The sequence below is a fragment of the Carya illinoinensis genome, chromosome 5, assembly GCF_018687715.1.
Source record: "Carya illinoinensis cultivar Pawnee chromosome 5, C.illinoinensisPawnee_v1, whole genome shotgun sequence".
Lineage (NCBI taxonomy): Eukaryota > Viridiplantae > Streptophyta > Magnoliopsida > Fagales > Juglandaceae > Carya > Carya illinoinensis.
Window position 1 is genome coordinate 3,785,540 of NC_056756.1, and position 16,701 is coordinate 3,802,240.

Here is a 16,701-nt window from a genome sequence, read left to right on the forward strand (position 1 = left end):
TATCATTACCCTTATGCAAAAGTTCACAACTTGTAATATTTGCAGTTTGTTTTTGGCTCTAAGCTTCTGGGTTTAGGAGCAGGAACTAGGAAGGCTCTATCAAATAAAGAACCAAATTGACATCTACTCGAACTTGTAAAATTATATTTTGCTCTTTTTGCATATATCTTAGTAATCTATATGTGCCCGCCCTAAACGACAAATAAAGAAGTCGGATGAAATGGTATATAATAAATTTAACATTATTCCTCTCCATTCTATAAAGTTAATTACTTATATTTAAGATCCGGAGAAACTATTTGAATATTAGAGTATTCTTAAAATATTCAATTACTATTTATTATTTTATTATTATTTTTTACGTATTTTTTATTATTTTTTATTATTTAATATTTTATTATTACTTTTTCACTATTATTTACAAAATATACGAGATTACCTCACTAACCAAACGCAACCTAATAACTGATAAAGACGACCACCATTCTCTTTAGAAGGAAAAAACCATGCGGGTCATTCTAGAAATGTGCTTGTTAATACAATCCAGCTGTAAGCCAATACTGTCTTCTACAAACATACAACAAGGTATTACTAAACCAAGTCCCTAGTGCAGCCTGAGAAAACAAATTACAATCATATAAACAGCTGTGCAGAAAACTTGAATGTCAATACTATATAGCTGTAGACCTGCTAGAAAATCATGGATGACATGACATATCAGACATCATATTTACAGGATGGTGATCTTCATGGTGCAGCAATATAAGCCAGAGATCTTGAAGAGAGACTGGACAAATCGGAGAAGATGAAGGTTTATTCAAATGCTATAGACATAAAAGCGTCATCATCCAACAGCATCTCATCATCCAACAGCGTACCAATTTTAAACACATCCTCATCCCCATCAACTGTTTCTTCAGAACTACTCAAAACCATATTGCACGCCTGCCCAAAAGTTATAGTGGAAAGAAACAGTCAGAATTTATGACCGTGTGGTAGGGAGTAGAAAAGGAGATCGTTTGGGAGGGGCATGAATAGATCCATGTCAGATAAGACAAGACCTTTCAAACACAAAGTATGACAAAAATGAGCAGGACGCCATATATGGATAATCATTTAAGAAAAGGATATTTTTCTTAGACAATTACACATTTAAGATTTTGCATTCTTAAATAAAGAAACTTCTAAAACATATATATATATACCTTAGTCTCTCGGAAACCTTCGACAACTGTTAGCAGCCTACGGTATTGAGCCCGTGCCTCTGGATACTGTACCATAGACTTCACCCTAGATAGAGCTTTTTGCAACCGTTCTTCAGTCTGTTTCCTTCCTTCCTTGAGAAAATCGTAATCATCCTCTTTTGAGGGTGCACTTTGTGGATTGGTGTCCTTATGTGCATCTTGTCGGAAGCCCCGCAAACCGATCCCTTTACGTCTCCAGCGCAATATAACCTTCTCCAAAATACCTACAGACCAGATGATCGTTCTATATTTTTTTCTCACCTGGTGTCCCCTTACATGGGCCTTTGCACCATAAAATTAACAATCAGTGCCATTTGCATAATTGACAGCTTATAAGTTTGTGTTAAAGAACAATTAATAGAATATATGATTTCATAAATCATTGGTGAAGAAAGTAGAAGTCATTATGGCCCAATGGGAAACAAATAGTCAACTCAGCCAAAGATGGAACATAACCCAAATCCCAAAACATGTTCTAAAATGAAATACTCTAGCCACAAACGAATTATACAAAAACAATCCCACAAACTGACATAGTTTGATGTGATTTGTCATATTGTAAAGTTAATTTTACTGTATAAGAGATCTAACAGATCAGATGAAACTACGTCAGCTTGTGAGATTATTTTTATCTAATTCCTTTGTGGATGTAGCACTCCTCAATTCTAAAAGCAAACTAAAGACCCATTCCATAATTCTTACAATTTAGCAGTTTGCTCCACTCCCATCCTTCTATTTTTCTTAATTGGTTAAATCTATTTCCCAAAGGATGTCTTGCAGGTTGTTCAATAATCAAAATTCATTTGCTTACTGTGACAAGTATCATCTTCATTTCGTGTTTTTTTTTTTTTTGGGGGGGGGGGGGGGAGGAAGAGAACAATGACATTTTTAAGATCCTCAAGAAGATAACAAGGGAAAAGGAGAAAGAAAACCTGAATTTTGACAATTCTTTGACGGGTTATTAAGAATTCTTTTCTTTTCTTCCAGCCACGGAACTTCTTCTGTATTTGTGTTGCAGCAGCATGGGCTAGCCCATCACTTTGTTTAGGCTTGCGTGACTTGGCAGATACAATTGAAAGAGCACGTCCATCTGATAGTCCACCATTATCATCATCATACTCTGTTATCTTTCTTCTCTCAAATGAATGCATCCTGAACATTTGATGTATGCGATCAGCAGCTTGTGTGGCATTGCAGATGGCATTAAGTGAATCCTTCAGTGACAGTGCATCTGCCGCATCGCTATAATTCACAGGTGTTGCTGTCCGTTCTGAAACTGTTTGCACAGCTTTCATTCCAGAAACCTCTACTGTTCCATCTTCTTTTTTATCATTCACCGTTAGGGACGTGAGGTAGCTTGTCAAGGAAGACTCGGCAAGAAAACCAGAGATTCCTTTGTGTCCTTTTCCAGATGCCAGGTCTGCAGGTGTTCTACCCAACGGGAATTCAGGCGATGGATCTGTCAACGCTCCAGGATCCGCACCCAGAGAGACGAGGAATGCTACTGTCTGCTCTCTGAATTTAACAAGGACACAAGTATGGAAAAAATAAGTGAAATATTAGTTGCTTTGTACATGATTCAGATTTCACAGTAGCTGATACAAATTGCAATTCAACCCGACACAAGCAACAACAAAAAATATTAGTAAAACTTTGTGTGCAGGTTATCCGCACATGAACGAAGAAAACCAATCGGAGACTATTTTTAGCAAGTAAAAACTAATGAGAAACTTAAAGCTTGGAAGATCGAATGTAAAAGTAAATAGGGCTTTCGTAACCATATGTATGGTAGGGCATTTTAGTTACATAATAGGATTACACAAAGGGCAAGCGAGGGAGAATCTTTAATAGCCATCTTGCACAAGCTACAAGATCTTAGATGGCCTCTCCATCTGTAATGCAGACTATATATGGGAAAAGACTTTGTGGAGTTGCATTTCCCCAGTCTAAAATGGCTCAGGGTGGGGAAGGCTAGGCTCTAACTCAAAATCCCTAGGTTGAATTTAGTAATAAAGAGTATAACCTACACTCAGTAAGATTTAGAAGAATATAAAAATAAGATATCAAGTTCCGAGGATCTTGCCTGCCACAAAATGCAGCCCAATGAAGAGCAGTCCATCCATTTACATCCCGGAAATTGATACTGACTTCTGCTGTCAAAATTGGTTTTATAGCCCAATCATAACCAAGGGCAGCTGCTAAATGTATCACACCTTGCCCGTCATCATCCCATATACATGGCCCTTTACCAGCTTCAGATACTTTACGTAGGAGCCATGAGTACAATTTCTCTTTCACCAACATTTTAAGGACATGCTCCTTCATTTCATGCTGGGATAAATCCTTCTGCAAGACTGGCTCTACCACCTGGTAATATTCCTCTTCCTCCTTTAATGAAATAATCTTAATGATTAACTCTCGTTTCACAGTAACACTTTCTAAGTGACTTGGCGGAGTGACAGGCAGAGACAGTAACCTCTCAAGTTGCAAATGAAGACGCATTTCATTTTTAGCACCGCTGTAGATAACAGCAATGTCTATATCTTTAACAGATCCCACTCGATAGTCAAATTCTCGCACTTCGCTACAAGCTAACCTGTTGGAACAAGTTACATAAAAAGGTACTTGTCCAACAGCGTGAGGTGGAGTGTGGCAGCAAAGAATCCCATTGGCTAAAACTTCTGCAGGAACCTCCAGTTCACCAAACATGCATGACCAATCACATTTTGTAACCTCAGGTAGACTCTTAAAGAATGTTCCAATTATCAGAACCTGTTTTGATACACAAATTGAGAAGAAATAAGAAATAGATCGGTATTTTTCTTTAACGGTACACTGGCACAACTCAATAAAGATGGTAAAATACACAAGTTCAGAACTTAAAAGTAACACTTCACAATAAACTTGATTGTGAAAAAGTCAGGAAGAAAAGTGGTAGAACTAATTGGAAAATTACAACAGCAATTTACTTGAGCAGGAAAAAGCAGAAGCATAAAAAAAATGCACAGATTAGCAAAACAATAAGAACATAAAAATACATGAGCTATATGAAGTTACAGACTGCCCTGTACGATTCAGCCTTATCTAGCAGATTATTTACATTTTCTTTCTTTTCTTTTGTTAAAAGTAGAAAGTTATTTATCATCTAGTCAGAAAGGAGGACAAAACATAAATATATAGAATCTACACACAAATACACACACAAACAGTAAGGCAGGTAAGATCACAGTGCAAAAACAGTATTTTAGAATTTGGGTTAATGGCCTTTTTTTCTTATTCTTCTTCTTCTTCTTCTTCTTTTTCTCTTTAATTTGCAGGGATAATATCTTAATATATATTCATTACCTCAGTTTCTGAGTCTGCATAAGCCCATTTCGGTGAAAAATCTAAAATACTATAAAGCTGGTCTTGAGAAATAGAGGGACTCAGTGAGGAATCATCCACTACATTTCCACATTCGTCAGTGCTCCATGATATACCAGACGAGCTCTGCAAATGCAAATCATCAACATCTCCAAGTTCTTTAGTAGCCCATCGAGAAAAGCTGTCAACTTTCTTCAAGCTCTCTTCTCCATCTAATAATGATTTCTTTAGAGTCAAAGCATAGTTACTATTTCCTTCAATGGGCATATCAGTTTTGGAATTTGATTTTATTGAAAACTGAGGTTCATAATTTGCAAACTGTATTTGATGATTATTCTGTTCACTTTGCAGAATTGGATGAGTAGTAAACAACTCCGGAGCATTTCTCAAATCCATATCATGAATTTTAGGCTCAAACATTGTCAGTCCGAGATCATATTCCCAATCCAGATTTGATGACTGGTCCATAGGCCATGTGGGCAACTGTACTGAATTATCGCCAAAAGAAGTCTGCATAAAAGAATCTAAGATCAGAACATGAGAATAAAGAAATGAACTTAAGAACCATTAAAACAGAGGAACAAAAGATTCACTAAACATGTCATGCATGCAGAAATAAAATGAAAGCAAAAATAGCTCCCTCATCATCCCCGTAGAAAAAAAAACAAAAGAAAATCAAACAAAACAATGACTAAGCAAGTGAACAAACTAATGCTTTAAATACTAGGACAACATATCTAACAGGTTTGCATTAGTGGTCACTAAAACCAAGTACCAGTGATCTTAAAAGAGCTGCTGTTGGCCTTAGTTATCATTCAATGACTGAATCAACAGTCCTACCATCTAAACCATGAACCAGTTGGAAAGTTCGGTTCAGCAGCCAACACATCCAAGGACATGTAAAGCAGCAGTAGATTAACATGAGTGTGAACAAAGGGGTAGGGGATTAGGATAATCATTACCTGCCAATTTGAGTGCATTGGCTCAAGATTTTGAACCTCTTCCTTCAGAACACTCCCACCAGTTAAATGTTGACCTCGAGTCAAATCTTCTTTGCCAAGAACAATTCCAGTTGAGGCAGATTGGAGGGCAGTCAATGATTCATGAGAAGATACAGAAGAATGGAATCCTCTTGTAGGATGTTCCAAGATTTCTTTCCAGGATGCCAAATCAATTGCCTTTTGAGAACCAGTCACACAAGTAACATTATCATTATCACTAGGTCCACCTTTCTGACCTTGAGAAATATAATTTCCACCAGGAATTGATGACAGACCACGACTATCTGGTGAGAGTTTCCAGTATACAATCAGGTTAACATCATTTAAAAGCTCGTGAAAAGAGTAAATTGCATGAATGGATATAAACATGTAAAGAAAGGAAGACACAAAAAAGGACACAAAAACAACACATTTACCTGCAGGGGGATGCAAAAAATAAGAACTCAAGGTACCAGGTTCCATCCTTTCCGTCAGAGGACCATTCTGCATTGGTGACTCAAGAAATGAGCGAGATCTCGAACTTGCTTGGTAACTATCCTCTGCATCGAATCTCACAAAAATTATAACAGGCATTGACATGCATGGTATAACGTATAAAGGTTTTCACTATGTCATGGTTCAGTCAAAAGGGTGAGCAACAGACAACCTCTAGAACCAAGATCAGAGGCAAAAAATACCAGAATCAGCATCTTCATATGATGATGTTAGAGAACTGCTTGGGCTTGGTGAACCAGTATTTCCACTAGGTGCTCCTTTATGGTTTGTGGAAAAGTCAGAACTCAAAGGGCTGCCCTTTTGGAAATCTGATGCAACCTCATCACTTTCTCTAATGCCTCCAATATTTGTCCTATTACCCTGATGGGAAAAGTAATCCAAACAACAAGAATGCACAGATTCCTTAGCAAAAATATGTACATGTTACTGATACCGTTTCCACAAAACTTCGAAATGTTATACCTTGCCAAGGAACAAACAAACTAGACCTACCGGAATCCTACTGTCATAGTATGAAGAGCAAGGATGGGCCATCTTACAAATGAAAAGTTTTTGAAAAGTTACATGCTCAAAGCTGGCTACAGAAAAACACTTGCCTGTTTATTAAACTTTGTATTTGCATTTTTGCATATACCTAAATATACTTACCGCGGAGTGTTGATTCTTAAATTGTCTCAAAAACAGAACCTCTAAAGCAGTGTTAAACCAGTCCTGGTCTCACCTATGTGCAAATCTTGGGAGGGGTGACTAGGATATAATCCTATCCTCAAGAATATTTGTTTTCTTTTTTCCCCCTACGCGGAAGGCCTACTCTCAATACTTGGATTTACCCACTTGTGATTGGTAGCCTAAGGCCTCGTTTGTTTTCGCAGATGAAATGAGATAGTTGAGATAAAAGTTGAAAGTTGAATAAAATATTGTTAGAATATATTTTTTAATATTATTTTTATTTTGGGATTTAAAAAAGTTAAATTTTTTATTTTATTTGGGGTGGAAATTTAAAAAAGTTGTAATGATCAGATGAGATGAGAATGGTTATAAAAACAAAAGAGGCCTAAGACTTTACCGATGCACTAGGCAGGCAATGGTCCTCATTTTATTTTTTTTATTTTTTATTTTTACTATTCACAAATCATTTCATTACTATTCACAGACACTCTCCCGCTATGAGGACTTTCAAATCCCTCACATGTCCCCCCATCATCTCTTCATTTCCGGCACTTCTTGCCGGAAATTTTCCTAACCTTTTCTTCTATTCCTTTCAGTTTTCTTGTTTTTCTACTTTCTTCTTTCTATTTCCTTCTTCCTTGTTTTGTATCTATGTGTGTGTGTGCGTGTGTGTGTGTGTGAGAGAGAGAGAGAGAGAGAGAGAGAGAGAGAGACAGTCTTGTGAGCCCTCTATGCGAGGTGGCTCAGCCCTAACACAAATAGCCCTGTTGGCCATGTCTTCAACACAGAAAGAGTCGACGGTGGCCCGCAACTCTTCTAGGAGTACTCCTGTGCTAAGATCTTCTCTGGCGACGGAGGAGAGAAGGCTCTATTCTCCATGTCGCCTGAAATCAGGCTAGCTCCATCGCCAGCTCGCACAAAAATTGCCGATCATACACTTTTGGGCCATCAGGTTACAATTGAGTTTTGTTCTTTGGTGCTGAGATCTTCTCAGACGACAGAGGAAAGAAGGCTCTGTTCTCTGTGTCGATGAAAATCAGGCCAAAAAAGGTCGATCTGTTGGGCTCCATCACTGAGTTGCAGTTGAGCCCTGTAGTTCTTTAGATCTATCGCAGATCTTTAGCCGTGTTCTCTAGATCTGCCTCATATCTGTACCGAAGCTTGTGCTCGCTTTTTTTGTATAAACATCCGAGAGGAATGAAGCTAGGGAAGCCCCTGCATCTGAAATCAAAGGTTTGAAATTAATATGGATCAAATTGGTGCGCTTTTGGGTGGAATTGAAGGCTTTTGAGATTTTACCAAAAGCATGGAGGTCCTCATTAAAAATTTTGGAGACGGTGTTTGGAGGTCTATAGCTATGGGTTGTTGGCTACAGTGGAAGTTGTATTACAGGAGGGGAGAAATTCGGAATTCACAAAACATTTGCGCAAAGGAAATGAAGCCTTCATGGCTCAACGATGTTCCAACGCGCATGGTAGGTATCTAACTGTTACCAAATATGGTGAAGGAGGCCGGCGGAGTGTTGTAGTCATTCCTGAAGGGTATAAAGGTCTGGAGAAGTTTGTTGTTGAATTATGCAGAGCCGTTGATATGTTTTTTTCCATTCATGTTCAAGGGTCAATGAAAGCCAAAAGAGGACACCCGATCATGAGAACATCAACTTAGAGTTGAAACAAAAAGACCCAAGCACCACCACAGTGGCGAGGCGATCATGTACGGTAGCTCTGAGGACGGGGTCAAGCATCGGTGACTCGGAGTGAGGGGAAATGTGAAAGTGGTCTCCAGATCACGCAAACTCAAAACCAACAGAAGGATTACGACTCCTCTGAAAAAGAGGAGTATGGCAATATGGCTGAAAAAGAGATGCACAATACATTAAAGGAGATGGAAACTCAGCTTGTCAAGTTAAAGGTAGTGATCACTTTCTTGTCGACAAAAATAGACTTACTTTCAACTAGAAGCAATAGGGTTGTAAGAAACAAGCCCAAGATAGGCCTCAATCCTTTCAAACTAGATAAAGGAAGATGGAAAATCGGATTCGGCCATGTCCCTATAACCACAGATCCAAGAGAGTGCGGCAGGTCAAAGGGAAAACCAGATCATTTGAAGTGGGTTCTACATCAGGTATCGGCATAGAGACATCTGTAATGGAATGCCCTTCACCACATGTGACACAAAAAAGGCCGATAGTCGGTGTTACGCCCTTGGTCAGTGTTCCCAAAGAAACCATGGCTTCCACGACAAAGTTGAAGGAAAATGGTGTAACGCCGAGGCCTGAAGGAGATGTAGGGTCCGTCGAAGTTGCACATAAAGGGTCGTCGGAGGTGAAGGAACTTGATGTACTGTCGAGACTTGCTGCCAACCCATAGCCTCCAATGGTGACCATGACTTCACCTTTGGAGAGAACCAATGGAGTTGTTAAGGAGGTACGGGGATATGAATGAAAGAGATGGTGGGGAGGAAAATATGGGTTTGTCACTGGTATCTTGCAAGGATGATTGTTTAGGGTTTGGTGTTCGGTTGGGAATTGTGTCTGGGGAAGATGTTGTCCCCTTGTTATCTCTTCCTCTGTTAAACAATATAGCTAGATCATCATCGGATTAGGTTTTGCAAAAGGTTAATGAGATGTAGCAATGTGTGGGGATTACATGAGGAGGATTTGATAACCAATTCACAGCACTACTCACTGCAATTGAGGCAGGTCACTCACTTGAAACAAAATCAAAATTTAATAACAGGGAGTTGAAGTGTCTTACTTGGGCAATTAACTACGATGCAAAGGGAGGTAGTACAAGTCAAGGGAGGACTGGAGGGAAGGCATAAAGGCTTCCTTAGTCCTTGTAGGATCATTCGGGTTGAGTATTAATTGTGTGGAAAACAAAGGGTTGAGGTAGTTACAATGACTTACTCTGTTGGTTTGAGGGAGGCGTGTTTTGTCCCAATAGAGCTTAGGGCTCTCTATTATGGGCTAGGTATACACCCAGTATACTTGGTTACACCTATTGATATTAATGTACTTTTACTTATAAAGAAAAAATATTTGTTTTTTGACCAGGCAATGATTTTAATATTCGTAATATGTTCATATGAAATAATGTCGAATAATATGTGCATGAGTGGCACACACTTAATGTATGTGGCATAAAATGGTAACATTTAGCAGCTAATGAGATAACTGAATTGATTTAGCCTACGTGGCTTTCTAATGATGAGTGCTTGGACTTGAAACCCCACCAAACAGGTTTTGGACTTATTTTGACAGGAAATAACCCAAGTAGAGCAGAGTGTGGACAGGTCTGCATTCCAGCAAAATTGTATCCACAGATCTACACTCAAATCGTGAGAGCACAAATTGAGAGTGGGAGCACCACACCCCCCCGCCAAAAAAAAAACCAAACCCACAAGCAGCAACAAAAAAAAAAAAAAAAAATGGAAGGATAACAACAATAGTGATAAGGATTACCTTAACTTCCAGGTAGTGAACGAAAACAATGTGCATCAAATCCCTGCAAGAATCAACAAGCTCAAGATCCTGTGTATTTGGGCATTTGCCTAGTTCTATCAATAATATTTTCACTTATCAAAAAAGAAATCAACAAGCTCAGGAGAACAAAAAAGAAAAACAAACCAGAAATTGTAGAATTTTAATTTTATGAAACATAATGTTTATCAAGTATATAAATTTAATAATTCCACATTAATATAAACTATGTTGAAAGGAGGAACTGGGAGACAAAGGTGAAAAGGAAAGAAGGAAGAAATTATGCTCGAATAAGAAAATGTAAGAAGCAGCAGTAAATAAAAAAAAGCAGAAACAAAAGTTCCTCATGCATTACAATATAAAATTCAACCCTTGTCATTCAATCCTGAAGCATACGCTAATTCAGGCCTTGCAACAATCTCACAAACAACCATGCAATTATCATAAAGTAAATATCACAACATAGAATGAGTAAGAACACCTAACTTCGCCCTCAAACCACCCACCTTCAACACATCATAGGCAGCCTTTAGGAAAGCCTACTGTAAGGGCCATCAGTCCAGAAAGTTTTTTTAAGTAAGGAATATTTATCGATAAGCGCAAAGGCACAACCCAAATATGCAGGGAGCATACAAGAGCAGTCCATAGAATAAAATGGAACAAGGATACTACTATAGCTCTAATGTGCACATGTGGATAAGGCCCTCCAACTAATCTCCCACCCTTGGTGAATAAGAAAAAAGTATCAAGGAGAAAGAGCACTCCTTTTTTTATTTTATTTTATAAATAGCAGAAGGAGCACTCCTATCCAGGTAAAGGCTCTAAAAGGGCAAGACATCCTCACAGCTGAAGAAAATACATTACTAGCAAGTTTTGCCCTGATGACAAGAAAATATGTATTTTCAAAAGTGAAAAGTATATGACTCCAAAAGGAATCATCTTTTTTTTTTAAACGTGAAATAAGTTGGTTCATACTTACTGTTCAAGCAACCAATAGCTGCGCCTTTGAAACTTTTCGTTCTCCTCCCCATGAGCGTAATAGCAGTGTAGCACATCAACACTACCAACCTAAAAGTGCTTGAAGAATGTTACCTATCAGACGCTTGGGAAAATTTAATATAGTTCATGAAGAACTATTATTTTCATCAAACAAATCTCAGAACAAGAGATACGAGTAACTCCCTCTACCCATAATGACTGTTTTGCAAACTCACCTTCAGCTTCTCATGAGCCTCCTTCACGGTCTTTCCATCTTTCTTCTTCCTCCAATTATGTCCATCCTTTCTAAAGTATCTCAACACCTTCCTATCAAAGAGAAAAAGAGAACCACCTGGCATGGTGGAATATGTGTCGAGTTATCCAATTAAGATTGAAGCAAAAAGATGATACAATCTTCTTTCAATAGGAGACAACACTGTTGCATACCAACCAAAAACTGAACAAAAAATCATCCCATGATTGGAGAATTTTCAGACAATATATATTCTGATTTCAGTGACAGTACAAGATTAATAACATTAAAAACAAATTTTAATGGCAAGAAAGACATAGCCAACACTAAGACATTTGGTAAAACCAAAAAAAATATATTTCGAATGACAAAACAGCTACAGCACAGAAAATGAGAAACTTCAAAATAATCCAAGAAGCACAGTTTTTATCAGTAAAATAATCAATGCAACACTTTCATGGATTGGATTTAAATAATCCTAGAAGCACTTTTTTCAAACCAAAAAAAAATAAAAAATACACTTGTAATTCCTTGCATATGGTGGGGGAGTGAAGCAGCACCCAAATGCCCCCCCCATTTTACGTGTGTAAAGAATTTGCTAAGCATCTTTCTTATGGATTTACCAAATTTGGGGTCCAAGTATTTTAGAAACCTCACTCTCCCCTCTTTTTTATATTTCTCTGATATTTTCCATTTTCAAGCATATATAGGGCAAGGACTGGGTTTGACTCCAGAAGCAATAGTAATGTATGAATGTGTGGTGTTCGGTAGTACTTTGGTAAATATCTGATGACTAGGTTTAATTATTTTTCGTTTTGGTAATATCTGCTAGAATCATACTTGTGGGCCTGTTTGGAGGCTCTGGTGCAATCTGAAACTTCGTATAATTACGAAGAATTTCACAAATTTCAGCAGGCCGCAACCACCGATGCTGGGCTTCTGCTAGTATTTGTTGAATATCTGCACACAAAATCAGACTGTCAAATCAGTAAAAATGTACTCTGGAGCTAAAGTTGAGAGATACAAACCATGGGAAATTGTAAATTGGTAATGAAAGGAATATGCGAAGGATAGTCATCTATTGACAGGGAGGTCAATTATATAAGAACTTTTTGGAGGTATATGTGTCTGTATCTATGTCCAAGTACATTAAAGAGCAGGAAACAGAGAGCAAGAATGCTCTCTGGCTCACGCAAACAAATAGGTTAAGAAACGCTGAGAGTGACTTTATGGTATAAATAAGTACCGAAAGGTCAACTCATACCAATAAGACGCTTAGTGAAAATACATCAGTACACCTCCATACTTAATCTTCCACTAGCTTTTGTTTTACAAATAAGAGTATGGAACATTTCTTTTTTTGTTAGGTGAGTATGGAACATTTCTGTGGCCGCGGAAACACAAAACGTAGACAAAATAACTTTATAATAAGTTAGTAACCAGCTTCGACGAACTAATCCGAAGACACTATTCTCCCGGTACCAACCAGTTTAGCTGAACCAAGAAAATGAGTGTTTAAGACTCGAAAGTCGAAACATCAAATTATAAAGAAAATTCTCATTATAATTCCGTCGTTTTTTCCGGCTTTTTCCAAGTATTCAAACAGACCGTAACAAACCTCCAGTGGCTCCAACCAAAATAAAATAATTAATTATTTCCGCTGGAAAATAACACATAAAACCCTAGAAATCTAAAAAGGCATCGACTAAAATTCCCCGAAACTACCGAAAGAATAAAATTAATTAAAAATAAATAAAGATAACTGAGAGAGAGTTTGTGTTAGGAAATCTGACCGAGTCGAGGAGCAAGGCCGTACAATTGACGCTCCGCCATGAGGAAGAGTTGATGAATCAGAGACCAGAGTAGCGAAGCATGGAGTCGGATGGAAATGCTAAAAATTTGTGAGAGGCTTCTTTCAGGTCAGCTTTTCAAATGACGTGAGGAAGTAAAATCGACGATACGGTGCCGGAGGTAATATGAAGTTTGCTCGGGATGGAAGATTCGAAGTCAGTTCTAATGGGTGTGCACTGCTGGCCGAGCCATATGTAACTTCTTCGCTCACCCGAATGAAGGTCGAAGGAAAGTGGGTCAGCTATTTTTTTTTATTTTTTATTTTTCTTCAATTCTTTTTCCGGGTGACATTCTACAAGATCTTAACCGTCCGTGCAATGAAATTCCCGTATCCCATCCGCGAACTGCACCGTTTCCGTTTATATCATTATTATTATTATTATTATTTTATACCGTGTTGAATCTCCGTCAAAAGTATTGGTCGTCGACGCGTCGTTAGCTTATCATGTCGTTGAACCACGATCCCCGGAGGCCCGGACGAAGATTCGGATGAAATCTCGTTTCTCTTCCTATCGTTCTCGTCTCTCGAGTTAATTATTATAATTTTTTAAAATTTATATATAAAATAAAATAAATAATTTAATTTTTTCAAATTATATAATAAAAATAATATTAAAAAATTTTTATTTTAAAAATTAAAATATTTTTATATTTTTTATAATAATTTAAAAAAATTATAACTATGGGATAATGAGATGAGATGAAATATGTTTATTATTTAAACAAAAACTTAATGATTGTACCCTAAATTTGATGTACTCAATATTTAAGATAGAAATTTTCTAATAGAAAATTAATAAATATACTAGTAGTTGGGCAACGTCCAAGGGACGTTCGTCCAGTGTATAGAAATATTATTTTTATTAAAGAAAAAATTTTGAATAATAATGTAATATTTTTAGAAAAAAATATATAAATTCTAACATCAAATAGTAAAATAGACTTAAATCAGTTTTAAAGCATTTAGAATTTATAAAAAAAAAAAAGAATCTTGAAACAAACATGTGCAGCACAGGAGATAAACTGTTAACAGTAAATGAACGTGCATAGCACGTTTTCTTAATTTAATAAAGCGATTATTTTTAAAAAGTAACATAATTTTTATAAAGAAATAAAATACTAAGGTTTTTATAAGATATTATTATTTGATTTTAATGTTTCATAATGAATTTAAATTGATAAATAAATAATATTTTATTAGGATAATTGTATTCATAAATGTAGTTGGTAAATATATTTAAACTTAATTATTTTACATTTCTCTTTGTTTATATAAGGAATGAATAAAAATTTTAAATCACATAAATAAATTGATATATAAATTATAATTTATATAAAAGATCATATATATATAATAGAATATAGAATATATATTTATATAATTTATATAGATATATATAATAGAATATATATATATATAGATATCTAATATACCTCATAAATAAATGATCATCAATGCATAGGTTACAGGATTATGCATGCTGCATGAATTTTAATAATTATGAATTTATTCATAAGTGATTGGGGAGAGAGAGATTAAAAAATTAAGAACTTTTAAGAAGAGAGAGCCACTTTAATTTATTCATGTAACTAACGGCGTTAATTTTAATGGTAAAACAACAAAAACCGTTAAACCAATAAAATTTCGTTAGATAGCCACTTTATATATATAAAGATATTACTTTTCACAATATTTTATATAATATTATTTTAAAATGAATAATATTTTTATAAAAATACCTTTAATATATAAAAATATCATTATTTTATAATGTGTTATGAGATATATTATAAAATATATTGTGTGGAAATCGTTACTAAAAAATAATAATAATAAATAAGTAAAAATACTATTGGTCAAATGCTTCGGACGTAGTAGCGTAACCCAATTTCAAAAGCTTGAGCTTGATTTGATAAAATTTTTATCGTTTATTGAGATTTGATGAAATCTACTTGTATTAATTGTGTATTAAGTACAGAAGATCTTGATTCAAATTAGATATACCACGATTCTTCAATCCCTTCATCCTCCTTCTATAATAGTAAAGCCATGAATTCTAACAAAAAGAGAGAAAGATATAATGGGGAATGTATGAGGCATGCATGTATTATATGTTACAATGAGATTAAAAAATATAAACTAATATCATTTTTCCAATTAGCCAATGTGACTGTACTACCTCATTAAAAAATGTCAAAATTGTCTTGATTTATATATTTTAATCTTACATAATTTATCTTAAGATTGTAAAAAAGTTATAAATGTTTCATTATTCTAAAAATGGTGTTGCTACTCATACTCATGATTTTGCCCCATCAAAGTTGTTAGAGTTTTGTTACATATAAGCACAGTTGCGCACTAATCTGTATACCAATACTAATTTATTCATACTTAAAATTTAAATTAACATTGTTTTCAATAAAATCTACTTTTTGACTAATCACATCACATTAGTGTACAGATTAATACACAATTATATTTACAATTATATTTTTCCAAGTTGTTATTAGTGTATTCTTTTTAAAAACATTTTAAAAAAATATTCAAATTTACTAATAAATACTTCTTTAACCATTAAAAATATATATATATATATATATATATATAAACGAACAGTCAAATTGAAGGGACAAAAACATGAGATTAAATAGTATTATCCTTCTAAAAAGAAATAATATAATTTTTATTAAAAAAAGTGATTCAATTATCTCACTTTATTAATCTAATCTCACGAATATAATTATTATAAGAGAAGCACTACTTTGTTGTCCGTGTTGTACTATTCAATATTTTAATTTTTTTAATTAATAATTAAGAAAATAATTTTTAATGTATTTGTATTTTTTTTATTTTTTAAAAAATTTAAATATGTTAAAGAAAAAAAACTTACAAAGTGTGCTAGTGGTCAAATAGGTGACAGAGTAGCACCTCTTATTATAATACTTAATATTGTGTATCCTTATCTACTCAATGACGTGATCGATCATTGGAGTGAAGAGGAATGGTATAATCCGTAATTATGTTTAATATTTTATCAAGATAAATAATATTTATAATTATGATTGTATAACTATCGTGTAGTCTTTTTAAAACAAATAAATTAATATAAAAAATTAAATTTTTAATCATGAGCTTTACTTTTTTTTTAACATAATTATATAACATTTACATATTTTGTAACTATATATAAAATTACTCTTTTATCAAACAGTCAAGCTAACTTAAAATGAAAAGGTTGAAACCGAAACGCGGACGAGCCGGTGGAGGGCAGACTGTCTCGTGACGGTCGAATCGTGGGCCGAAAACGTTGGGATGGGTCGGATCACAATTAATGCAGCCCAACTGTAAGCTCAAACGTTAAACAC

General features: G+C 35.3%; 1 protein-coding gene across 2 annotated transcripts; it reads right to left on the minus strand.

The window, feature by feature from the left end:
• Positions 1-489: 489 nt before the first annotated feature.
• On the minus strand, positions 490-13,578 carry LOC122309258 (calmodulin-binding transcription activator 2). Of its 2 annotated transcripts, XM_043122657.1 has the most exons (13): positions 13,278-13,578; positions 12,325-12,444; positions 11,468-11,583; positions 11,233-11,321; positions 10,236-10,278; positions 6,286-6,463; positions 6,025-6,147; positions 5,570-5,892; positions 4,590-5,117; positions 3,328-4,016; positions 2,177-2,759; positions 1,206-1,526; positions 490-945 (listed from the first exon to the last, which is right to left on the minus strand). In XM_043122657.1, exons 1-13 carry the CDS (start codon positions 13,315-13,317, stop codon positions 814-816), a joined length of 3,285 nt encoding a protein of 1,094 aa, XP_042978591.1. In that variant the 5' UTR covers positions 13,318-13,578; the 3' UTR covers positions 490-813. The 2 variants fall into 2 exon arrangements, with proteins under 2 accessions (XP_042978591.1, XP_042978592.1); XM_043122658.1 differs by lacking the exons at positions 12,325-12,444; positions 13,278-13,578 and having other exon boundaries at positions 11,233-11,330; positions 11,468-11,562.
• Between the last annotated feature and the right edge of the window lie 3,123 nt (positions 13,579-16,701).